The sequence below is a fragment of the Pseudonaja textilis genome, chromosome 1 (assembly GCF_049901715.1).
Source record: "Pseudonaja textilis isolate UNSWEBS1 chromosome 1, rPseTex1.2, whole genome shotgun sequence".
Lineage (NCBI taxonomy): Eukaryota > Metazoa > Chordata > Lepidosauria > Squamata > Elapidae > Pseudonaja > Pseudonaja textilis.
The window spans coordinates 61,697,020-61,724,024 of record NC_141990.1 but is presented as its reverse complement, the minus strand read 5'-3'; the positions used below and the strand labels follow the sequence as shown (position 1 = coordinate 61,724,024).

At 39.0% G+C, this 27,005-nt stretch overlaps 2 protein-coding genes across 7 annotated transcripts in view; one reads left to right on the top strand and one right to left on the bottom strand.

Annotated features, from left to right (window-relative positions):
- The first annotated feature begins 408 nt into the window (after nt 1-408).
- ABCC10 (ATP binding cassette subfamily C member 10) lies at nt 409-24,188 on the top strand. Of its 2 annotated transcripts, none has more exons than XM_026695536.2 (21): nt 409-569; nt 1,616-2,987; nt 4,992-5,219; nt 7,584-7,740; nt 8,296-8,432; nt 8,615-8,694; nt 9,786-9,957; nt 10,607-10,705; nt 11,143-11,332; nt 11,863-11,940; nt 13,191-13,379; nt 14,340-14,472; nt 15,252-15,435; nt 16,089-16,432; nt 16,564-16,733; nt 17,394-17,554; nt 18,243-18,496; nt 18,764-18,909; nt 20,077-20,174; nt 20,717-20,829; nt 22,615-24,188. In XM_026695536.2, exons 1-21 carry the CDS (start codon nt 409-411, stop codon nt 22,742-22,744), a joined length of 4,596 nt encoding a protein of 1,531 aa, XP_026551321.1. In that variant the 3' UTR covers nt 22,745-24,188. The 2 variants fall into 2 exon arrangements, with proteins under 2 accessions (XP_026551321.1, XP_026551320.1); XM_026695535.2 differs by having other exon boundaries at nt 13,188-13,379.
- LOC113433147 (zinc finger protein 318-like) overlaps nt 2,082-27,005 on the bottom strand; it is a 44,705-nt gene continuing 19,781 nt past the window's right edge. For 2 of the 5 annotated variants that reach the window (XR_015744046.1, XR_015744050.1), the window contains exon 8: nt 14,303-15,452. The gene's annotated coding sequence lies outside the window, so the exon portion shown is untranslated. Of the gene's footprint in view, nt 5,319-12,078; nt 12,269-14,302; nt 15,453-27,005 lie in introns of those variants that run through there. The other 3 variants (XR_015744049.1, XR_015744048.1, XR_015744047.1) reach the window with 3 other exon arrangements.

Below are 27,005 nucleotides of genomic sequence, written 5' to 3'. Positions count from 1 at the left end.
GGTTGGGAAGACTTGACCCTGGTGGTTTAAGCGGGGCTGGTCTATATAGGTCTCTTGACAGCAATACGGTCCGCTACCGCTTTCTTCCTGAACATTTTTTTCCAGCTTTCTGGTCTGCCTTAGAAATCTTACAAACCTGTTACTCCTTAAAGGGCTTCTATCAAACCAAACTGGGCATCGATCCTTATACTTTGCAGGGAGCCTTCATTTCTCCCAAAGTTTACATTTGTTTATATTTTATTAATTTGTTGAGCAAATTCGTCCATCTAGTTGAATGTGTCTCTGGCGATGTAAAACCAACAACAATTAAAGCAATATAATACTTGCTTAATATCTATTTATTTATTTAGTCTATTTTTCTTTAGGAATTGTTTTCCTTGACTGTTATTATATTTTCCTGGTCGTAAGATGGAAGAGGTTCTGGCTGATCTATGTGGGACTAGTTCCTTGGATCCACTTCCTCTTTGGGTTCATAGCAATGTTGGACACTGTTTTAACCAGATGCTTTTAAATGTGGCTCCTCATGTCATCCTTGCTGTAATAAGTGCCTGCTACATAGGAACACCAAGGTATTTTGCAGTCTCTAAATTAATTCCTGGCTCATAAAACAACACCTTTAATTTGATATAATTGCATGCAGCTATCTTCTATGAATATTACAAACAACATACTAACATAACATACTTATATACACATGCACATTATATATGGGAGGGAGTAATTAATTTGGCCACACAAAAGATCTATTAATTAACATTTTATGTTACCTAAAATGATCATCTGTATGGATTAGAAAATATGTATGACATACTTACCTATATCACCCCATCATATCATCCTCAATGTACTCAATTAACTATTTGCAAACAAAGCTATTTTTTTCCCAAAGAGAGGCTGTCTTTGATGATTGACCAAAGCTGTTCAGATTAAGTGAAAGTTCTTTTTTTTTTAGTCATGTATACACTCACATGCTCAACACAATCATTTATGTGGAGAGAGAGATTGGGGTATCCTGAACAGCTTCCTAGGGGAGGAATTCTGTGCTAACATTCAAAAGACATTATGCTGCCGTTCGGGTTTTCTTTCCTTGACAGATTTCTTTCTTTAAGAAAAAAGGAAGCATAATGAGAAAAACATAAAGAAAAGCCTTACACAGAAATCCATGAATAGGTTTTGGCAATTGCACAATTGAAGAATTCCTGTTTAAGCTTTCTTGCTCTGAAAGATGTTTCCACTGATTTAATCATTATTTTTCCTGCTGATTGCTTTAAATTTTGTATCCAATAGTGCTTCAATGCCTGAAGTGCATTAACAATACAATCCCAAGAAAACATACTTAGGATTAGACGTCCTTTAAACTTTCTTAATTTAGACCAAATAAATATTTTTTGTTAATAAAACATTCAAATATACATCTACACAAACACAATTTTAGAGATTAATCATTCTTTTTTCATTACATAATATTCTCAACACACTAGAAAGAGCAGTTTTTTATCTGAATCATCATACACTTCAGAAATTGGAGAAATATACCATTTCAAGAATGTGGGGGGAGAAGGATATTAGAAGAATACCAATACCAATTTAATGCTTTTTTCCTCTCCTTTATTAGGTCTTTCGGCTCACAATGTGCATACAGACCGGGGTGGAAATGCAGAATTGCTGCATCTTTTATCCTTGCTGGTTTGTCCATCCTTGATATAATCCCAGCAATCCTTTGGCCACAGAAATTGGATCCTTTCTGCCTGAAAGTTCTAACAAGTGGCACAGCTGCACTGGCATGGCTTACTCACAGCCTGGCACTTCTTGCTCTCTACAGATCTCCATGCAGTTTCAGCCGTGGCCCTGCAGTCCTACCGACCCTTGCTTTCTTTCCAGTCCCATCTCTTATTATCACATTGGTATGGCGCTGCCAGATGGAGTTGGGTGAGCAGCCCCTTCAACTTGCCACAGCCCTCAGGCTCACTGTTCTCTGCCTCCAGTTAGCTTTTCTACTTCTCTGTCTCATTGGGTATATCATCCCTGTAGGCAATAGGCAAGACCTTTTCTCCGTCAATGACCCCGCACAGCATGAACCCTTGATCACAGCTTCACAGTTCTCTGAATCCACTTGGGAGGCAGTGGCAGAGGATGGTGAGAGCTGGCTGTCACGTTTCTCATATGCTTGGATGAACCCTCTGATAAAGCGTGGCTACCAGTGGAAGCTGAATAAGCCACAAGATGTCTATCAGCTCCCTCAACGACTGCAGGCCAGCAAAGTCTGTGAACACTTCTACTCCTGTTGGCTGAAAAAGGCAGCTCTTGCTTCAGAAGACGAAAGGATATCTTCCACAAACCGCTTCTTTGCCAAACGTGATGTAAGACATAATGGACTTCCAGCAGGGACTCAAAATGCTTCCAAACCTGCACAGCTCCTCTCAGTGCTGCATGCAGCCTTTGGCCTACATTATTATGGTCTCGGCTTTCTGAAATTGGCTGGTGGTCTCTTGGGATTTTCCGGGCCTCTGCTTTTAAATCTGTTGGTCAGTTTTATGGAGTCACATCAAGAACCTCTTAGCCATGGAGTGCTGTACGCACTGGGACTTTTTGCTAGTTCCTTCCTTGGTGCCATTTTACGTAATCAGTTTAATTATGAGATAAACAAAATTATACTTACTGTACGTACTGCGGTTATTTCAGCCATCTACCAGAAAGCTCTCCGGGTAAAGGGAAGTAGCCTGGCTAGCTTCACCACAGGTGAAATTGTCAACTTTATGAGCACGGACACTGATAGACTAGTCAACTTCTGCTTTAGTTTCCATGAGCTGTGGAGTCTTCCTTTTCAGTTTGCTGTCACTCTCTACCTTTTATATCAGCAGGTAGGCATAGCCTTCCTGGGTGGACTGGCTCTGGCTGTGTTACTTGTGCCCATTAATAAAGTCATTGCTAACTGCATCATGGAGAAAAACAAGGAGATGCTGAAGCACAAAGACATACGGGTCAAGGTAAGGCGCAAATATATGACACTGTAAATTTTTCTGGTACATGCATAAACATGCATAAACTGGTACATGCATAAACTTAAAACTACAATTCAGCTCAAAATGTATATTGTTAAGTGAATTTTACTCCATTTTACCACCTTTCTTGCTACACTGAAGTGAATCACTGCAGTTAAGTTAGTGACACGATTAAGTGAACCTGGCTTTCCCACTGACTTAGCTTGCCAGAAGGTCACAAAAGGGGATCACATGACCTCAGGACGCTGTGACCATCATAAATATGAGTCAATTGCAAAGTGTCTGAATTTTGATCATGTGACTATGGGGATGGTGCAACGGTCATAAGTGCGAAAAATGGTCATGTCGCCTTTTTCACTGTCGTCATAACTTTGAATGGTCACTAAATGAACTGTTGTAAGTGGAGGATTATCTGTATGCCCATCACACCATTCCCTTTTGAGTTAAACAACATTATATAGAGTGCAGAAAAAGAATGAGAAATAGTGGGCAAAAAAAGTAAGGTTGGCTTTAAGTTCATTAAATATTAATAATAAAAAATATGCTAGGTGGTAGAAATAGCAACCAAGTCTAATATGATTTATCAAATTGCAATGATCCAGCAATATAAGGCCAGGAGACAGTCTCTCAACAGGTAATATGACTCAAAGACTGTCCTAGCCAGTGGTAAAGGTCTACATTTGGTTCAGATAGAAATTCAGGTTTCTATCAAGAGAAAAGGGGCATTGAAATCATCAGGTCCACAGGTACATACAGTAGCAGCACTCATGCCCAGTTTTATTCCTGAGGACAAGGCTTTAGGTAAAGCTTTCACTGGAGAATTTTCTAGTAGTAGGATGTGATTCGTGTTAATCAGAAGAGGTGCTATTCAGATTTTCTGCTATAGGTCACTGAAATAGCTCATTAGCACTGAGCTCCTTTAGAAACAAAATGTGGACTCTACAGAAACAGCTTGTAATGTATGCATGTTACTACTGGCCTTCCAGGTTCAACACACAGATTTATTCATAGAATTGGGAGATGCCAACTTCACATGAATGAAGACATCTACTTCATTCAGGAAATCCCAAAACTACTGCATCTCTAGCAGATCACAGTTCTGGAGACAATTACATAAGTTAATATCTTTTGTATGCGAAGGGTGTGCTCTACAAAATATTCATCCCAAAGAGACATTCCAGCCCAAAGACTTTCAGATGTACATTGAAAGGATTGGGGATTTTGGTTATAACAACTTAGTCTATTTCCTAATTCGACTCTTCCTGTGCAATGGCTCTGACTGATTAATGGAAATTGTTCTGTTTGCAATATTTGCAATATTTGAAATATTTCTTCCATTATATTTTCTTTCCAGAAATAAAGAATAGCTACACAACATCTTTTGGTTGCTTTATCTTAAAGCCTCTCAGATAAGCTTTTTTTTTTTTTGTTCTACTAGCACCAGAAAGAAAACATGTTTTGTGTTCCCTTGTGCCTGATACGATCAGCTGAAGGTTGCTCTGTACAGATGGTGTAGTCGAGTTACAATTGGTCACTTAGCAACTCTTCAAAGTAATGAGAAACCCCCTATCAAAGCTACTTATGACTCGGTTTCAAAGTTACAATGACCTTGCAGATATAGGACAACATTTTATGTGCTTGGCAACCAGCTGGCATTTACAGAGGTTTGCAGCATCCCAGTCACATGATTTGATTTTATATTTTGCTGGAAATGGGCATCTACTTAGTTTCCAGTAGAAACCACCCCAAAGCAAACAATAGGTTTGTTTAATGACTGCCACTTTTGCTTAACGACTGCCACAAAAATACTTGTCAAAATCAGATCAGCCACATGATGACCTGCTTTACACCCATCATGACTTAACAATGATAATTGCCAGGGTCAATGATAGTCATAAGTTGAGGATGACTTGATTCTGAGCGCACATCACAGAATAAACATACCAGCTATGATTCTTTGACTACCAGCTTTCTTTTTATTTTTTTCAGCTCATGACGGAGCTCTTGGGTGGCATGCGAGTGATCAAGTTCTATGCCTGGGAATCGCATTTTGATGCTAGAGTGAAGGCATGTCGAGCCAAGGAACTGAAGAGCCTGCGAGCAATTAAATACCTTGACGCTGTGTGTGTCTACCTCTGGGCAGCATTGCCTGTGGTCGTCTCCATTGTCATTTTCATTACCTATGTTTTATTAGGACACCAGCTGTCTGCCACCAAGGTGAGAAGGGTTGCTGTTCTGAGCCCATGCTTCTCTTGGTTATTCTTTAGTGACTTGTTCATTTCCATGTTTGGCGATCAGCTTGGCTAAAACGTTAACCTTTGCATACAACAGAAGAACACACAACATTATTTAAGGAAGCTAACATCAATAGTATACCTTATTTGTGTGCTTGACTGCAGTGTTTATATATTAACTAACAGTACAAGGACTGCTAGTGGTTTATTATCTTATTCATCAACTTGTGACTCCAGGTGTTGCTGTATCAGACATACAAAACTGAACATAAAACCATTAATCCAAAATACATATACACAAATAGTGTGGTGTTTGTATGTCCCAATATTGGATATTGGATATTTATGATTTTTATACCCAGTTTAAAAAATCATAAATATCCAATACTAATTAAAAGCTGGCCTTCCTGAATATCATCAAGGGAGGTCACCATCTGGCTCTAGCGATAAGCTATGCTGTAAGGATGGAATATACACTGAGAAACAAAAAGCTCCTAGCCCTCCTATTTTCAGTTGACTAGAGGAACTCTCAACTACCAACTTTGCCATAAATACACCAGCTGGGTTAGTTCTATCTGCAGAACCCAAAAGTATCCAGTTGCCAAGCCAGATATACCAAATTCAGCATTTTGAATGGTGGTACAACTTACTGGAGACAATGCAAACAAAACCAACATTACAAGACCATGATGGCGAACCTATGGCACACGTGCCACAGGTGACGCGTAGAGCTATTTGTGCAGGCACGTGAGCCCCAGCCAAACTTATCTGTACTGCGCATTCCAGCTGATTTTCGCCCTGTTTGAGGCTTTTTTCGCCCTCCTGGAGTCTTGAGGGAAGCCTCTGCAGCCCCAGCCCAAAAAACGGCCCTTCTGGAAATACCAGAACTGCAGAAACGGGCCCATTTTCAGCCTCCCAAGGCTGCAGAGGCTTCCCTCGAGCCTTCGGGAGGGCAAAAATAGCCTCAAACAAGCCAAAAATCAGCTGGGAGGCACACGCATGCGCAGTGCAAGTAAGGGGGCAGGGGCGGTATTGCACGCACATGCACAGGGTGGCAGGGTGCATTGCATTGTGGGTGCTGGCACATGCATGCTTTCGGCACACAACAAAAAGGTTCGCCATCACTGTTATAAGGCATCAGTGGTTGTCTTCTGCCAGCAGATCAGCTTTTGTTTTCTTTTCCAAACTCAGTTTCTGGATAACCTACAAAGGCAGCCCCATGTAAACCACATCGCAAAAGACAATTCTAGAGATAGTTAAGTTACTGTTGCCAAGGCCTATACTCCAGAAATTTGGGTACCAGACAATTCTCAGCAAGACCCTCCCCTCCTCCTTCCAGCTAGCAATAGTCATTAGACTATTAGGGACTCCAAGTCATGCCTATTCTTTCAGGATGAATTCTTTGCTTTCCAGAGTGATTACTGGAGCAGGCAATAGACCAGGTAGTTTCTACCCAGGCAATGGCCTCATTTCAGTTTGTTTCTTCTGATCTAGTCCCTTACATTGTTTGGTGAGGTGGCAAAGTATAACTACCCCAAACTGTTAACAACCTCTCCCAGTAGCTTCTTTTTAAAAGCAGAGGGGAGAGTAAACTCTGCAGTACCTCACAAGTGAATAGTTTACCTGTTCAATCTCTGTCCAACCCACCACCTGGTACTACCCCCTCAGAACAGAGCAGAAAAACTGCAAAACAGTGTCTTGTACTTTTGCAAGATGCCAGAATTGATGGAATTAAAAGTCACCAAAACTATCCAGTTTCTGTCCCATGCCCATATCTGAATTGAAATGGATCCATATAATCTAGAGTTGTTGTAATCTACCACGGTCTCAATAAACTTTCCTAAAACTGTAAGACTGGTGGAGACGAGGCAATAGTGGTCCAAATTGGTCATTTCCAGGGGACATTGCCAATGTATGGAATTTGACATGCAAGATTGAATTCAATCTGTTCTGCTCTATATTCTAATTCTGTAACCCTCAAGTTTCCCTTCCAATTTGAGAATATGTTTCTAGCTCTAAATGTTATGAAATATAATTCAGACCTCTTGAGAAACTTAATATGTATATGTAAAAAAACACAGTTACAACTTTCAAAGACTTATATTAAGGGCTTTATGTACTGTAGCTGGTCAGTTACAATTGCTGTTGTGGTTCCATTTGGCTACATTATATTTTCTTCATTTAATTTTTGTATGCTTGCCACCCAAGAACAAGAATTCTTTCATGTTCTAAATAGATATCGGCATTTGCTTCCGCTACTTCATTTTCTGCTATGTCAAGGTGGTATTGTATTCATTTGGTCAAATGCTAGGATTACCTCTCATTTAATTTTTTCTCTCTATCGTAGGTTTTTACAGCTTTGGCCCTTGTCGGGATGCTCATTCTTCCCCTCAATAATTTTCCTTGGGTGCTGAATGGGATCTTGGAAGCTAAAGTATCTCTAGATCGAATCCAGCGCTTCCTGGAGCTCACAGACCAAGATCTGCATGCTTACTATAGCAGAGGTATAGCAATAAAGAAAAATAAAGAAATGATGGGATGAGAGAGCAGAGTGATAATAGCAGTTCTGGTTCATGTGAAGTAAATGAAAAGAGAGAACAGATAATTGATCCTTGAAGATTATGTTTGCTGAAATTTTTTTTAGTGTTATTAGCAACTCGGTGGCCCAATGCAGTTTTCTATAATCACTCATGCCTACCAATGCTCCAAAAATCCAGGCTTCCCCCTTTTTCTCTTTTCCTTTAACCCATGTTTTTAAAAACCAGTCCCAATTTTCTGAAAATCCATCTCTTATATGGGAAATCTATTAATCAGGGCAAGCAAAATTAAATATGTGAGCTGAACCTAATTTGCATTGTATGATTGAACATATATGTTTCTTATTAAAGGCAGGGAGCTTCCATGGGTAGCTCTGACAAAAATCTTAATCTTGGGTAAGGTATGTGCATCTATGTGTGAAATCAATTATATCTGTACATATCTGTAAATATATTTATATTATTATATCTGTAAGTGTACTATTAGCTACAGATTTTATAACGGCTGTACTGCTGTTTCAGCTTGTCCTTTGAATCCATCTTCTGCCTTGGAAATGCACAACTCTACATTTTCATGGTCCCCAGAAAGCAAAGAAACCTCTGAATCTCATGTACCAAGAGGAGGCCAACTTTTCATACAGAATCTGTTGGTAACAAAAGTGAGTAATTGGGGGATTATATAGGCAAACAGCACTATCTAGACCATTTAAGAGGGGTGCCTTAGATTTCATTGTATGGAAAGAGAAAAGACATGCCCTGAGAGAATGAATTGAAATGTGCAACATAACAGAGTAAGACTTCAGGCTAATCTGTGAAAATCTTGATATTTGTTTCTTTCTAGGGTGCATTAGTAGGAGTCATTGGGAAGGTTGGATGTGGGAAGAGCACACTACTTGCAGCTATCACTGGAGAACTTAATAGGTAAATAGTCAATCCTATCATGTTTCATGTAATTTTGAACTTATTACATTAATTTGTTACAATTCAGTACAGGTAGTCCTTGATTTACAACAGTTCATTTGGTGACCAACGTTGCAACGGCACTGAAAAAAAAGTGACTTATGATCTTCTGATTCTGTACATGTCTCCAATTTGGATCTCAAAACCCCAGCATCAGTCTACAGTTTATTAAAGCAGCCAGTTCTTTTTGCAGACATAATGGCAAAATGGCATTTTTAAAACTGTGAGCCTGAAAAAAAGATACTGCTTTTTTAAGAATCACTTTAATGAGCAGACTCCTTAAAGCATTAGCAGCTGTTTTTAGAATTATGAAGCCCAAAAAAAGGATGTAGCTATTGACATTACACTTTAAAAGATGCCACTGCCTTAAAGAGTCAGCTGTGGTGGTCTCAGTTCCCACAGTCAGCTTGTTAAATTATTGTGATGCAGAACTGTGCTGTCTACAGATAATGCAGGAATAGGTTGTACCCCTTACCAACACAATATCATTTACTCTTCAAGGGCGCTCTCTCTTTCTTTCCCCTTCCCTCCCTCCCTCTCCCACTCCCCCAGTATATTTTTATCCCTATTTATATCTATATGCATAGTTCAAGAGGGTGATTATACTTAGTAAGCCTGCCTCCTGTTTTTCCCCACAACAACAATCTGTGAGGTGGGTTGGGCTGAGAGAAAGGGACTGCCCAAATATTCCCAGTTGGCATTCATGACTAAGGAAGACCTAGAACTTCTACTGCTTTCCAGGACAGGACCTTAACTGCTCTAATTGAATTGTTGCTCTCTTTCCCAGTGGTCCTTCATCAGTAACTGATCAAGTTTGCACTTGGTCCGGGTAATCACAGTAGGCCTCTGGTAGACTAAAGCTTCTTGATCAAAACCATGTGACTTGACATGATGATACCGAGTATTTCCATAATTGAATGAATTTATTTTGATCCAGGCAATTATTGACTTGGGCATATATTGCAGAATATAGAGATTAACCGGCCCCATTGCCCATAATCATTTGGATAGCCATTTTGTATGCTCTTTTCTCACTGCTGAAATGTTTGTAGTCAAGGTGAACAGGTCTATGTTTGGGATTTGGAGAAAGGATTTGGCTTGGCTGCTCAAGAGCCCTGGATCCAGTTCACCAGCATCCGTGAAAACATCCTCTTTGGGAAGGAATACGACGCTCAATTTTATCAGCAAGTAATAGATGCCTGTGCTCTCTCTGATGACTTGAACGTGAGTATTCCATAATGTACAAAATAACTCTATAGATTCTTCAAGGAAATTAATTAATTAAGCAATTAATTACTTAGTGCTGCCATAACATCCTCTGGGACCTAGAGCTGCCTACACACAAAGGAACTCCTACCCACCCACCCCCCAAAAAGTATGTAAACATTTTAGTATGTCACTATTACAGTACAGATATTTTCAGTTTGCTTATATACTGAATACCATGGTACACAAACGTGTACTTGGTTTGGTAAAAGTTGCACAAGTCATTTTTTTCTCATACATAGCACGTCAGAATTAGAGGGAACAGTGCTCAGGAACAACCATATCTCTGGGAAAACATTGTTCCAAAGGGCAGGAGTTGCTGTATTAAGTATCTCCAAGTTTTAACTTATTTCCTGTGTTCCCCCTGCCTACCCCATAATGGAAAGAAATTGTTACATTAGTGTTTGGCAGTTTGCTGCTGAATTTTCATTGATGTCCTGTTGGGGTTGACGGAAGAGGTGCTCATGTGACTTTGCCCTACGTGTTGCATATTGATATAATGGAGTTACGAATTAAACATCTGGGAGTTTTGAATAAGTGTCTTTATTTCAGTGCATCTATTTAGCAACTGTTCTGTTAATTATAATTTTATCTATTTAACTTCTAGATTTTGCCAGCCGGTGATCAGACAGAGGTGGGTGAGAATGGAGTCACCCTCAGTGGGGGACAGAAAGCTCGTATTTCACTAGCGAGAGCTGTTTACCAGGTATATAAAGGACGGGATGAATGCTATTGTCCTAGGTGATTTTTATTTGTGTATTTATTCAATTTCTATAGCCATGTCAGCAAAGTGATTCCGGGAGGCTTATTATTATAGAACAGTTAAGAGAAACTATTATTTGGATGGTTTATTATTTTAATTAATACATATAGCAGCTGAAATAACCTACTAACAGTAAAGCCAAGACATGTGGCCTTAACACATTCAAGGCCAATAGGATTGGGGCAATTCTAATCTGCCAGGAAGAGTATTCCACAAAGAAATGGCTACAATAGAGAAGGCCTGTCTCCTAGTTCCCAACAGTCAACATTCTTTGGCTGACAGGATGTGCTTATGCCCAGTTTGTTGGATCAAATTAGATGGGTACAGATTTTACAATTCTGGGTGGGAAAGGGCTTAGACCTTATCACTCTTTTCTACAGGAGAAAGAATTATACCTTCTGGATGATCCACTAGCAGCTGTTGATACAGATGTAGCTAATCACCTAATGCAGAAGTGTATCCTAGGAATTCTCAGACACAAGACTCGGATTCTTTGCACTCACAGAATTGAGGTTTTGGGAAATGCTGACATGATAGTACTGATGGATAATGGCAGAATTCTCAGGGCAGGTAAAGCCTGATGCCTTCTACCGTTCTCTTTGCCTAGGGCTTGAAATAATTACCTCAGAAAAGGAATTCAGAATGTGAACCAGACTCCTGTTTTTTGTTCGGAGCTTTTTATCAGCTCTTGCATGCTTATAAAGAAGGATCAATAGTTCTTTTTCAATTCCAATGGCTCTTAAAATTGCCTGGAGGGCTTTTCAAACTTTGCTTCATTGTAAATTCCAACAAAAAAGCTCATTATCAATAAGTACAATTAACATAATACACAGGTATTTAGTAAAAATATTGGCTTAAGATAAAATACTGAATTAATTGCTCTACATAATAGAGAATTTGTTTTCATAATCATAGCAAGCATACCCTATATGCTAGTGAACCAATAAAAGTAAGGATGAGGGAATTATTTAGAAAAGCTAATAAAGCACCACACAAAAGACTTAACAGTTACAACAAAAAAATGAAATGGGTGTTAAAGAAGCAAAGTGGAGGACTGTAAACGGAAGTGTAAACAAAGCAAAATTTTCCTATTTTTCTAGGTACTCCAACAAACATTCTTCCATTGGTAGAAGCTATCCCTAAACTTGGAGCAATGGTCAAGAGAAGGAATGACACAAGTAAGTAGTAGGTATTTTCATTGTACAGGAATGGATTTGTTGAAATCAGTCAAAACAATGTAAGTCTGAGGTAGTGGAATAGAGAATAAAGCTAGTTTAGAAAATTTTTAAAAATGAAACACAACTGAGCCCACAAGATATATAAGCGTAAATGGCTTATTTAATGGCGGTTTTTTTTTTTTTCAAACATAATAGTGGAGACAGCAAGCACTAGCCCACTCTTCCTCTGATCAGGTACCTTCCAAATGTGTTGAGATTGTAGTAGTACTGCCAGAATTGCAAATCAATATAGCCATCTTGAGAATCCTCCTAGTATAAATAGAGGAAGCTGAGATAATGAATCTTAGTTATTTCCCGTGAAGTAAAATAAATCTCTATGTGCATAAAATATCTGAACATTTATTTGGAGAGGAAACGGAGCTTCAGATATTTTGTTCTCTTGAAATCATGTGGGCAATGAGAGTACCTTCTACTTCAGCCCTATCTTCTGCTTAATACACATTTAGTAAAATATGTAATAGATAGGAAGTAAGTATGCATGGCCTCCCAAGGACTAAAAATTTTTAGAAACATTAAGTCTCACAAACTGAAGCAATATCACTGATGAAAATAGAATCCTGTACCCTACATATTTCGTTATTTTAAGTGAAAATTGGGTGAAAATGTATTAAAAAATGCTTCCGGTTTTCAAGTTTCAGGGGGGAAAGGCAATTAGTAATGCCAGTAGATGCTTATGATCCTGCAACAGCCATATTCCATTGGTGCTTATTATTGAATTTATGTGCATTTGAGGAGAGTCTCAGGAAGAAAGTATTATGGATTATAAACTAGGGAAATGCAATATGCCTGCACTAGTAATACAACAGGACACCAAAGACATCTGAATCCTGTATTATGATAATAGATATTGAGTTAACCATTATCTGCAAAGCCTTTGGTTAACAAGTTTAGGAATAACTAGTTATGATTTCCCTTAGAGAAAGAAAGGCCATATATTTCAAGAAAAAATGACTGACAAAGTAGAATTCAGGTATTTGTATCCATGTGCATCCACCTGAATATCTTATTTGCTGTCTACATTAAAGGGTGAGTGTAGTTTGCTTCTGAGTAATAAAGTGGGATTAAAGCTTCGCAGAAGTCATAAGAAGTCCACAGGATTTGGGAGTGGGTATTTCCAGTACATCCAGTCCAGTGTACCCTATTACAGTTATTTCTGTTTCCTGGGATTATTATTCCTGTTTCCAAAGCAGACGCTGAATGCAATAAAGTGGAGGAAGTGGAGCATGAGGAAGAAGAGCTGGCCCAATTAAGCTATTTTCCTAAGCAAGAGGAAGAGAAAAAAGAAGGGGCAGTGGCTTTCAAAGTCTACAGAGCATATTGGCTGGCTGTTGGCAGCTGCCTAGCATTGTCCATACTCTTTTCGTTGCTGCTCATGCAAGGTCAGCTTATAACATTGTTCTTTCCCTGTTCAGGTTTCTCTCTGCTCTTGATTGCTGGCCATTTCTTGGCAATTCAGAATCTTTGGTTCAAAAAAAAAATGACACCTTTACAGAAACTTGAGCATTTTGCATCATTCATGAGAATTGTTGAAGACTTCATAGTTCTTCCAAGCATCGGGGACAGATGATTGTGGAATTCCCTCTCCCTCCACTTTTTTGCTTTATCTTTTGGTTTTTTGTACTTTGCTTTTCTAGTCTGTTGTAATTTTTTTTTTGAGGAATTGGTCTTTTGATTGTAAGCCACCTACAATTGTTGGGAGTTGTATAGACTGTAAAATAAATATATAAGCCATCAAAGAGAGAGAAAAATTGCAATTCCCAAGTTTGAAGTTTCTTGTTTTAAACAATAAATATTAAGCCTTTGTGGTAATAGTGATTTACTGGCAACTTTTGCATTTAACAATGAGCTTTATAATCTATAGGAAAATTTTGATTCTCCAGCCTCTTTCCAGGGAACCCATTGTGTGGATTGGTTTAGAGATACCAGAAATAAATGATATCCTGTTATCTGAGCACATCTGATTAAGCCACAGGCTTCCACAAAGTTCCACGTAATTTAGGAAAAGGTTGTTGCTAAAATTTAATTTTCATATAAGGTAATTTATTTGTGGCATGCACATATTTGTTTATTAGTGTGGTTTCTATGCTATTTAATCAAACAACCCAAATCTACTTACAGTCTTACAACACAACTGAAAAATAATTATTATTTTCTAATATGGCCTATTCAGCATTTATTCAGTTTGTAGAGTCACATTAAAAGTGCTTTCATAGGGCCTCTTTATTATATTAAAATGGACAGGGGGAGTTGCTTTGTGGTGAGTTCTCTACCTCAAAGTCATGTGGCTTAACTTTTGTTTAAATAAATAAAGCCTCACTCACTGACACCCATTTCTGCAGCTTCTAGGAATATTTCCGATTGGTGGCTCTCAAACTGGATATCCAGCCTACCTCATACTGAAAATAACTCCATCAGCAGCTTGGCAGCCCTTCCTTCTTCATCTCTGCTGCTCTTCTCCCATGAGGGGCTCATGTACGTCAATATAGCTTGGCTATATTTTATTTGCATCTGCTTACTGCCCAAACATACATGCTATTAAATCAGATTCTTTCTCTTCTTGACACTTTTGTTTTTATCTTCCTCACAAACTGCCTCTGGAAGTTAGGAGTGAATTGGGAATGCAGAAGGGAAAACCTCAGAGCCCCTATTACACAGAATATGGAAGGACCCATGCATTTTTTAAAACAAATATTTCATGAAGGCATTTCTTACTATGATTAAGAAGCTGAATATTAGCTAAACAGCTGCTGGCTGTGCATAGGCAGAGCAAAAGGAATAGGACGGGAGCACCATATTTGTTGAAACCTGATGGGAATTGGCATGTTTACAGTGGAGGGGATTGGAATGACCAGTTATTGTATAGGATTCGAGTAATCATTTTTCCATTTGTTGCAAGTTCCCCTATAAACAGATGACCGAATCTTTCAGATGTCTTCAAAGGTAGAAAAGATTAGATAATGCAATTGGCCAAAACCTGGGATTGACCTCAGTCCCTGAAGTGAGTAGATTCGAGCGAACGTATAATTTCCTTAAGCTCCTAGGCCTGAACCTGAATGCCAGACTGATATAAGAAGGTGAAGGTGGAGCAACTCTTCCTTCTCACGGGGACTAAAAGTAGGAGGTGTTTAGTGCTGTTGGTGGGAGGAAGCTCCCTTCCAGCCCTCCTGGGAGAGTTATTGCATTTGGTCAAAAAAGGGAGGAGAGCTGACCTGAATACTCCAATTCCAAACTGATTTTACCTGTCTTTTCAGTTCTCCAGTCTTGAGCTCCATTTCTTCAAATAGCACTTTGGATGTGAATTTTTACCTGACTGTTTATGGTTGCATTGCCGGGGTAAATTCAGTCTTCACCATCCTGCGGGCCTTTCTCTTTGCCTGTGGCACCATCCATGCCGCAACTGTCATTCACAACCGACTGCTTAGACGGGTGATGAAGGTAATGACCTGGGAGCCCTGTTTGGAAAAAGGAGGAACAAGGGAGGAGGATAAAAATCGAGACTTAAAAATAATGGGATTTTTTCAAACATTTAGATTTTTGAAAATGAATTGTCGTGTTATTTTACACATAGTAGGAAAACATAATAGGATTGTTGTATTGTAATAATAGCATATTGTCTCTACAGTTCCGGGGAAAAGTATTGGCCCTTTTGGGGATTTTTGGAATCCTTGCTTATCTCGGAATGTTGTCAGAGCTCCCTGCAGCTCCTTGTGCTATATAAGAAATAAATAATTGAAATAATTGATTTTGCTAACCAGCAAGACTTTTAGAAGTGGACATTTAGACATCTTGGTTTTGGATGAGTCACATGATCCCTCTTTGAATTTAGTCTGCTTTCACATGATCCCACAGACTTTGACCATTGAACAACATTGTTTAATAAATACATTACGAAGTATCAATGGGACCTTATAGTCCTATTTTATGAAAGTGTTGTTGCTTTTTTTAAAAAAAAGATATTAGTCCTATGTGGGACTGCAGAGAGACTAAAAAGAATATAGTATTGCAAATACACTGGGATATTTCTAATACATTCTAATATTCCAAAAGCCTGTAGCCTTCTTACTATTTTTTTTCCCCTCTATTGCCAGGCTACCATGACCTTCTTTGATACCACACCAACAGGTCGTATTCTTAATCGCTTCTCTTCAGATCTGTACTGTGTGGATGATAGTCTTCCTTTTATTCTCAACATCTTCCTGGCCAACATCTTTGGACTGCTGGGCATGCTGGTGATGATAACCTATGGGTTGCCTTGGATTGGGCTAGTCTTACTGCCCTTGGTGGCCATCTACTACTCCATCCAGCTTTATTATCGACGTACCTCTCGTGAACTCAAGCGTCTCTACAGTCTCACCTTGTCGCCTATTTATACTCACTTTTCAGAGACCTTGACAGGCCTCAGCACTATCCGGGCAACCAGGGTGACTGGCAGGTGAGTTTTTCTCTTCAGCTGGTGGAAGTATAAATTGACCTGAAAAGTGGCTAAGTAAGAGCTGCTTCAAAAGTTGATAAGTGCATGAGAAATTCTTCCTAATGTTAATCTTTGGGCTTAACCCAGTCTAGGTTTGAGACAGAGAATCAAGAACAGCTGGAACTGAACCAGCGTTGCCGTTTTGCCAGCAATACGGCAATGCAATGGTTAGATATTCGGCTGCAGATGATTGGAGTTGCTGTGGTTACTGCCATTGCAGGAATTGCCATCATCCAACACCAGAGGAAACTGGGTGATCCAGGTGAGCTATAGAATTATGGGCTCTGCAGGATGCACCAATGCACCATCATCTACGCCATTTGTGCCCACTCATTTTTCTTTCTTTAGCTCACAATATTGTTCCTTTCATTGATAGTAGATATGGATTCTGGATTTTTCTCCCTTCTCTGAAGAAAGGATAATAGTACCAAGAATGCTGAAAAAGAAATGAAAAGTAGTTTTTGTTCATACAATCAGCATGCATTTTATGTGTAGGCAGGCAAGTGTTTTATCTTTCCTTAAAGGAAGAAAAAAATAATATTGCAGCCAAATGAAGTCCAGGTGAGAACAGGTAAAGTGCAGTGAACTACTGGAACCTTTTTTTTTTTTCCAGCATGGCAGGCTTCTCTTTCTAATCATCTCTATACAGTTAGACCAACTGTCTTAAACTGAAGGTATTCTTCAGATGTGTCGCCTCCAATTAGCAGTTCCTATCTTACAACCGTAATGTGTCTAAAAGGAAAGATCACATTCTGGATCATTATTTCTAAAAAAAAAAAAAAAAGTTATGACTTTTCTTCACCTGTTGGCACCTTTCAGTCCTTCACCTCATTTGGGAGATAAATTAGCATCACTAGTCCTTTACTTCCTTTCTCTCAGAAAGTAGCTTTCTGATTTGTTTTGCCTTTTTTTGCCCTTCCAGGTCTTGTGGGTTTGGCTCTTTCCTATGCTCTATCTGTTACAAACTTGCTGTCAGGACTCATCACCAGCTTCACTCAGACAGAAACCATGATGGTGAGCGTGGAACGGACTGAAGAATATGCCACAGAAATTCCCATAGAATCTCAGGAGGAACTGCTTCCGGTAAGGCTTCCTTGTTTTGCAGCTCTAAAATCATTGGAGAGATTTGTTTATTAAGATGTGGAGTATTCTATTTCATGTAATGCAAATGTAGCGATTGCTTTGGGTTGTCTTTGCTTTTATGAAAAGCAATTGGTGTTCTTGAAGGACCGTAAAAAACAAGGTGAAGGTGAACTCACATGTCCAGTATCTTTTCCATTCTTCCAAACTCAGTTCGTTTTAATAAGCATAATTTGGAGTCAGAGAAGGGGGGAAGGGAAGGTAAAAACAGACACACTGAAGAGGGGAGGATTTTAATTAATCTCTTGATGCAGATTTCCTACGTTCTGTGTAGAGTATCTTGCATGAAGGAGGAGTCTTGGTAAATTGCTGAAGAGCACAGGAAAGTAGGGTTCCATTCTAGGAATAAAGCTCATGCTAGGAACGAAGCCCATGCCATCATTTTGAAGACTGCAACAAGGGCAGTTCCGTAGAATAGTAGTTGGTGCCAAGAGGGCAAAGGATCTCTAGACTATCACATCTAGAGTGAGAAGAACTCAAAATAATATTTGCAGTGATCATTACTACATGGTACTCTCAAATTTGATTTGCTGTATTTTTACTGGTGATATTAAGTAATTGATCAGAAAAAACTACACTAGATGGTAGTTATTTCTGCTCATTTCTAACATTGTTTTTTTCTTCCTTCAAGGTTTCCCCAAACTGGCCAGTTAGAGGGCATATGGAATTCCAACAAGTAATATTAGGCTATCGGCCAGAATTACCCAATGCCCTGGATGGGGTTACCTTCACTATCTATCCTGGGGAAAAAATAGGGATAGTTGGACGTACAGGGTCTGGCAAATCCACTCTTTTCCTGGCTCTTTTCCGCATGGTGGAACTCAGAAGTGGACACATCCTCCTAGATAGTATTGACCACTGCTCTGTAAGCTTGAAGAAGCTAAGGTGAGTCATTTTCAACAATAGTGGCTCGAGGTTCCAGGGATTATTAGTCCTTCAGCTGTCGATACCATGATTCTCAAACTTAATCATGCTTAAACTTTGCGGTGACAGATTAAACCACTTAAGTGTGCCTCAGTTTGTCAGTGGTGATGCCAATGTTCCTCAAACTCTTTTGCATCCATTTGAGAAGTCAATTTAAGGAGACAGTAAAAGGGTTGTTTAATGTATTAGGTATGTGCTTGCTATTATTTCCTGCTGTCTTCTTTTTAGGTCTAGATTGGCCATAATTCCCCAGGACCCTTTTTTGTTCAGTGGGACACTCCGTGAGAATCTAGATCCCCAGCAGCAACACACGGATGATGACTTGCACCAAGTTTTGGAGCAATGCCACTTGCACACATTAATTACAGAGATGGGTGAGTCTTTGCTTTGGGTAGAAAAAGGAGCTGCTGGAGCGAAGGGCAGCAAAAGCCTAATAAACCGTCCTTCAAATTATGAGGTGCGGGAAAACTGATCATAGTAAAAAAAAGAAAATAAATCAATAACCACAGGGTTGTAGATTCTCAAGCGGCCACAGAATGATATATTTTGAACTTAAGGTGGTTAACTTTATTCAGAAAAATGTATCAAGATGGTGTTGGATGGAGCTAAAATCAAAGAAGTCTGAGGCCAGGTCTTTTTCCTACTTCACCCTTCCTTCCCTCTTCCTCTCACTCCCTCACTTTCTATAGTAGACAAGCAGCAGAACAGATTGTTCTTCACAAACTTGTTATCACGTCATAAATATGGACTATTTTCTTTTGCCCCCATATCCAGAAATGTAATCATTGAGGAAGAGCTACTTGTTCAATTTTTTTCACTTTCTGTTTTAGTGTTTTTTTTCCCCCCCTCTCTGGGTTTCTCTCACTTTTGCATAAAATACTTGGTACTTCAGTCTGCTGGTAAAATATTTAAGAAAAGATGTCAAGAATCTTGATAGGAGACTCCTACTTGGGGTGGGGCTGTTATTTCTGAAATGTTTAAAAAGTGTAGTAGTTAAAAACCCAACACGACTGACATAAGATATGGCCAATTGCAATATGTCTGGATGCTTTCTGTGTTGTGTATTTAATACTCTTTAATATTTTTCCCTTTGTATATGTGCTTTACTTGCATTTGTGTGTATGGGCTCTGTTTATGCTTGTGTTTGCTTAGCAAACATGCATGTACATTCTCTGGTTACTGTAGTTTTTCCTATTTTATTCTCTATGCTGTAGGTATGGTTTTCCCCTCTCCCCATTTCATTACTGAAGCAGTGAATAGTTTTCCTTATCAATTTGGAGAGAATTCAGCTTTCCCCCCATGAAATGATTGAGCTTCATTCATTTGCATTAGGGAGTTATATGGATAACTAGATAGGAGTGACCTGCATCACAACTCCAGTTCAGAACACATGTTCTAAAGGGAGGTTGTAGTAAAGGAATTTTTCACTGATCACGTACTGTCATCACTTAGTTGCTGTAACTTGGTTTTCTCTCTCTTGAGCTTCAAGTGCAAATGAACTAGTACAAAAATTTTAGTCTCACATTTATTCCTTTATGCAGGTGGGCTGGATTATGAGCTGAAAGAGAGAGGAAAGAGTCTTTCAGTAGGGCAGAGGCAGCTGGTTTGTTTAGCAAGGGCCCTCTTGACTCAAGCGAAGGTGAGTGGTGGTCATTTTTTTTCTTTATGCATCCTGCCTTACTTGGAAGGTGTCAAAACCATTATCTTGGATCTGGAAAAGCTGAAGGAAGCTTGGAGAAGAAAGGCTAGGTTGCTCTGGACTTTTAATTAGGAAAAAAGTAATTAAAGGGCATTATGTAGGTTTACAAACCTATATATATGGAGAATTAGGTAGAAAAGGTGTAATCCAAGATTAGCTACAAGATTCAAGAAACGTAATTTTCTTTACTCTGCAATTAATGTAATTGTTGCTACAAAATGTAGATTCTGTTCATGAGTTACAGATCCATGATATCTAAATGGAATTTCCACAGGAGAGAAGTTGCTTAGATTGAAATCAAGAGCAAAACCAAAAGGACTATTTGTCTTCGTGATTTGAAATTTTCCAGAAGTACCTAGCTGTCCACATTTGGACTTAGTGGGTCCTTGCTTTGTATGCCAAAAGGTTTCTATTCACAGTAATGGCGTCCATCTGTTTCTTCTTGTATTGGAAGAATCTTTTCTATTTTGTCTCAATCATAGATTCTGTGCATTGATGAAGCCACAGCAAGTATTGATCAGAAAACAGACAGACTCATCCAGCAGACCATTCGCCAGCGATTTGCAGATAAAACTGTTTTAACTATTGCCCACAGGTAATGTTTTATTTCTTTTTTAGCCTCTGCTCTTCAGTCTGTATAACTGGAAAAAAAACCTTCTTATACAGTATATTGCTGGTAGCGACTGACCAAAAATCATGAGTTATGCTGAATATCTTGAAGGATGTTTCTACACCAATAGCTCAACTATTCACCATGACACTGACACACGCAGGCCAACTGCTTAATGCTGCTTTCCCTCAAAATTCAAGTTTTTCCCTGCCAGCATTGCTTGAGTGCTTCTGCCTGATCGTGGTATCTCTTGATTGGGGGAAGTGATTTCCATATCAGGCTGCACTAAAGCTTGTCTTAGAATAGATTTGGGCAGCCATAAACACCAAGAGAAATTTAGTTTTCTGTTTTTAAAGCTGTCTGAAATTGGCACATGGGAACATTTTCATATTTTTCAAACATTTTAAACTGGGTCTTCACATATCTGCATCTACAGATAAAACTCCAACCAATACACACAGCAATAGTTGTGACCATCAGTTACAGTGCTATTATGTTTTTTTAAACACAAACGATCTCCCTAAAACTACCTCATTTTTTTCCATCAATTATTCTATTGATCTCTGCCTCATGTTCACATTTGAAAAATAGATGAACAATGCAATTTATAGCATAAGCCCAATCATATTTTGAATAAATATTACCTCTGTCCTGCCTCATACCTGAAAATGGTGCCAGTGTAGATCCTGCTCCAGAGTACACGTGAAAAAAATTTCACACAGAGAATATTTTACTGCCAATTATGATGATGATGTTATCCATTTAGTCGAGTCTGACTCTTGGCGATTTTATGGGCCAGGTCTTTCCAATCTTCCGATCTTATACTACTTAAGAGTATTTCTATGCTCTGGCCGATGTTAGCTTTGATTGCGTTCAGCCACCATGTTCTTTATCAGCCTGGTTTCCTTTTACCACTAACTCTTCCAAACATAATTACTTTCTCCAATGAATTCCCCATGACATAGCCAAAGTTAAATGAGACAGAGTTTCATGATTTTGCCTTCTTGTGACATGTCTAGAGTTACTGTCAATATTGTAATGCTTTTATACAGATCTGATGCCTACTTGGGAATAGAACCGTCCGACTAACGAACCCAAGAAAAGCAGGCACTTTCAGAAACTTTAAAATCCCAAAAGAAAAACTTTATTGAATACATCGTTTTGGCACTGAAGAAAGCAAAAACAACTCTAATTTTCCCACGCAAGCTTGTGTAGTTAAGAAATAGGTTTCACCTCTCCTCCCATGCAACAGGTCACGTTGTCCAGTTAGGAAGCATTCTTTTGTTTTGATAATAGTTCGTGTCTTGGCTACCACCTTCAGAAGAATTGACTCTCACGGTTGAAGTCTGGAGCCTCTGCATTCCATCTCCCCCTTCCCTCCCCCTAGTTCTTTGGCAAATTGAAAACTGATAATAGTCACAAGAAGTTTAAGCATTTTTCGAACTTGACACTCTGACCTGTAGAAGCCATTGGTTTAATACAGGACTGCTCTTCTTTCTCTTTAAAATCTTTTCAATAGTGTCCTCTTCAACAAATAAAAACATAGGCAAAAACTCTAATTCACATGAACAACAAAAGAACTGGTTAAACCTGTTCCCAGAATGTATCATTTGAGCCTTGTAACAACCTTAAAAAAAAAAAAAAAGGTCACCTCATCCACTGTCTGTAAAATCACTGCCTGATATTAAGAGGAGCATCAAATGCATATCTGGAGTATTCAAATGCATATCTGGGGTACTCTGCCTATGCTATTGTGTTTATTTCTACCAGGTTGAACACTATCCTGGACTCAGACCGAGTATTGGTGATGAATGCTGGGCGGGTGGCAGAGCTGGATTCGCCTGCTATACTCAGCCAGAAACAGGACTCTTTGTTCCAGCACCTTCTACACTGTGGATAGCAATAACTTTCCAGTGGACTTCCTCAGACTTGAATTGATTATACCTCATGACTGCAAGCTTTCCCGTCTACAATAAAGTCCTCAGCCACAAGTCAATCTTGAATCCTTCAGATACACCCATTGACTTTAGAGTTTCAAAAAGAACACAGGAAATGTGTTAGCCTGCAAAACTCCATTTTCATTTTGCTAATTTCACTTCCACTCACTTGTCATGAAAATTAGTCCCATCAGCAAGATATTTTTTTTAAAAAAGCTGGGTATTATCCATTTATCATAATGCAGTCAGCAAAAATGATTCAAAGCAGTTTAAGGTAAGATTCTTAATCCCAGGTACTGTCTGCTGCTTCAGACTCAAGTTAAGTCAGATCCACCACCTTTACAACTTTTCTTCTCTATCCTGCATTTCACTTCTCTGGGTATGTGTGTGTGTGTGTGTGTGTGTATATATATATACACACACACACACACACACACATATATATATGACCTTTTCTTACAAATAAAAATGAAACAATTCTCATTTTTTTACTAGTAAAGCTTGCTTTTATTTTTAAATTTCACTAATAGCACACCACATGTTTGTACTAAGATTCTCAAGACATTCACATAACAGATACGCTATGATTCAGACTCTCTTTCCAGTGGGATCATCCAGAAGACCATGTTGTCAACTCATTAAACATTCCTATGCCTGTTTTAGTAGTTGCCATAAAAAAAGGGGGGGGGGAGGAAATCTGGAAAAGCAATGTAGCAGTTTAGAAGCGAAAGTACATTGAACTCTTATCTTTAACAGATTGTAACTAAAATACCAGAGATTTTACCCATGAACATATTTAATTGGAGAACGTGAATGATGACACCCAGCCCGAGAACGTGCTCAATTGGAGAATCTGGTTATGAGACACCCGGGGGGAGGGGAAAAACAGGGTCACAGGTGACTGTAAATTGCGTATGCCGGAGTTGACTTCATACAGGGCAGTGCTAGTATGTCACCTCTAATGAATCCTTTGAAGTTTTTGGAAGTTTGGCTTGAGATCATGATTTAATTAGAGCGATTGCTGGAATCCTGACAAAAGTGCTCTGTTATCCTGTATATTTGTCTTTTAAGAGAAAGGAGCTTTGGTCTCTGGAAATACACATTGAGATGCAGATAAGAATAATTAGAATCAAGCATGTCACTGTCTACTTCTGGTAGAAGTAGAAGAAAATTGTTGGTAACCTAAACCACAAAATTAAAGCTAACTTCCTTTGCACTAGGTTTATTTTTTTTCTTTCTGCAAAAAAGATTAAACCAATCTGGATGATCAAAGATGGCTCATTCTTTCACAAAATGAAATAAAATGACATTTATGCTTGACTCATGACAGAAACTTTAAGCAATCTGATGGTCCATGTATCATTTTAAGTAAAGTGGTTTGATAAACTTTTATGACTGTGGCCTGAACAGCTTCGTTATTGGTTTCTTTAACCTTTAGACCAAGGGTGTCAAATTCGATTGTGTTGTGAGCCGGATCGTGATGTATCATGGTGCTTTTTGCCTTTGCAGAGCTGGGGTGGGTGTGGCCTGCGCAGGCAATATGCAGCCCATGGGCCATCAGTTTGATAGGCCTGCTTTAGACTGATCAATTTAAAAATTATCCACTATGAGTATTGTTGGCAGAATAACAAAAAAATAAGGTAAGGTTTAGCACCTAGTAACTACGGGTAGTCCTCACTTGCCAAGTACAATTGAAACTACCAAGTCCATCGCTAAGCATCATGGTCATGAAGTGAAATGTTAGGTGACTGCTCTGGACTTATATCAATTCCAGTGCAGTCATTAAGTGAATTGCTGCAGATTGTTGAAATCTCACGATTGCAGCTTCCCCATTGACTTTGCTTGTTGGAAGGTGTCAAACTCGATTTCATTGAGGGCCGCATCAGGGTTGTTTGACCTCGGAGGGCCAGGGTAGGTGTGGCCAGCATGACATCAATCATGTCAGGGTGGCCTGAGCGCTCAGCTTCAACAGCCTCCTGCAACCCTCTACCAGTGAAAACAGAGCTCAGTTTTCACTGGCAGACACACCACGGGCCAGTTCTTCGCTGTGTCCAGGGCTACTCCGCGGGCCAGATCTAAACATCCCACGGGCTGGATCTAGCCTCCGGACCTTGTGACCCCCCTGGTTTAGGGGGTTCATATCATGTTAAGCTCAAGAGTCTCTTTTTGCATTGCCGACAAATCACTAGTTCATAACTTCTATAGAAGATCCATTCCTGTTTTTGTCAACATTTTTATCAATTAATACAATTTTATTTTTTATTTATAAGTAAAATAAAAAGAGAAATATTCAAATACAGCCCAGTATAGACCAAGGAACGCTGATTTATTGCTACTGTAGAAGACTAAAATGAGATAAAGCAGGGAGATGAAATATAATCTCTCATTTTGAAACTTGCAGGTTAAGAATTGAATTTACATGTTCCCGGGGTCATAAAGCTAGCCACAGAAACTGTTAGATAAATCCAAGATTTTATTGCAGTTTTAATTGCCCATCTCAAGCCCCTACATAAAAGCAAAGGAAGAATTCCTGTTTTAACCTTATTGTTCAGTGTTTAAAGCTTTAAAAAATCAACATTAATACGTAGTTCACTGAACCAATTTTAGAAATCTTTACACTTGTGTAAAGAAGTTTGGAAATGATTGTTTCTAGACAAATATATGAGAGCTTTACAGCATTTCTCATACTCAATACTTAACAATTCTGCAGCAATATCCAGATATTAAATATTATTACATTTAAGATTTGACTAATGCCCGAAGTTACTGTTCTTTGCATACCTGCCTAAAAAAATATATGCAGGCACCCTTAACAATCTGGTCCATGTTTACTTGCAAAGCCAAACATGGGTCTAGCCTATTTGTTCTTTATCAGATGCAGCAATCTACACAAATTGGTATGTAAAATTTCTCAGGCCCAATGAAGCATTCAGTTGAAGAATGTCTGTAGAGATTCTTAATCATCCAGGTCATGGTTGTCCCAAAGGTGCTTTTCAAAAAGCAACTAGACTTTCTTGGTTTCTTCCTTGAAGATGTTTTGCTTGTCGTCCAAGAAGCTTCTTCAGTTGATGAAGTAGTTCATGCTAGGGTTAAAAGTATAACTAATCTCATAAAAGTAAAAAAAATAAAATAAAGGCAGAATTTGAACTGCTTTTATAGAAAAATTGGTAATTCTACAAAATGTATTACAGGAATCTATTTGCTAATATAGATATTAGCAAATAAAGTATTTGTTAAAATAATTTTGGCTTCTTCTCAACTAAATGTAGATCGATTCTCCATGTAAATTTCAGGAACAGCCCAAAACTGTATCCTACCTTTATTTTAGATGTGCTCATATTCATCATCAGTAGACATTATTTTCCATCAGATCCTTTATCTTTAAAGTACAAAGGAATATAATTTGACAACTGAAGGAGATAACCATCATTTATATATTTATGGCTTAGATATACAGCAATCTGAATCAACTGACATTTAATCTCAGGAATCCAAAAATAAGCCAGATGAGATCCAAAATCTGTAAATAATTCTTTTCACAATTTATTTTCTGGCAACACTAGCTTCTGCAGAGGTTACCACAGCCATGATTCACAAACTATGGTCTACAGAGATCCACCAGGTATGCTGTAACTTTGGCTGACCACAGTCCAATTACTACCTTAGCCCTCAGGAGCTACCTGACTATCTCAGCCATCTTCCAATCTTGATCTCCAATCAACTGTTTGTTTGTTCATGACCTCAACTCCTGTGTCCCTTTCCCTGCCATTGATTTTCTTTGATGTCATATAGCTTTTCTGGATCCTATGTCATGGCGCCATTGGATCCTGGTTCTGAGGAGGAAAAGTTGGAACCCGGACCATCTGATAGAGATGGCACATCTCCCTTGGAATGTTTGGAGAGGCCAGGGGCTGAGGGCAACTGAGGGCAACTGGAGCTGCCTGCCCTCACAGAGAATCGGCTCCAGTCAGGCAGTGGTTCTGAGAGACAGCAGATCCCCTCTGATGAAGAATAGCTCCCTCCCCACTCAATCCAAGGGCACAGAGTAGAGCAGAAGACTTAAGGAGAAGCTGAGGGACTTTGTCTTTTGTCAGGAACAATTGTTCGCTTTGGCTTACACTACCACAAGCTTTGGAAAAACACTGCCTTGACTCATTTTTGTCTGGGCCTTGCCTTTGCCTCATGGACTTGCTTTGCCTTGTGGACTTGCCCGTCCCTGTGGAA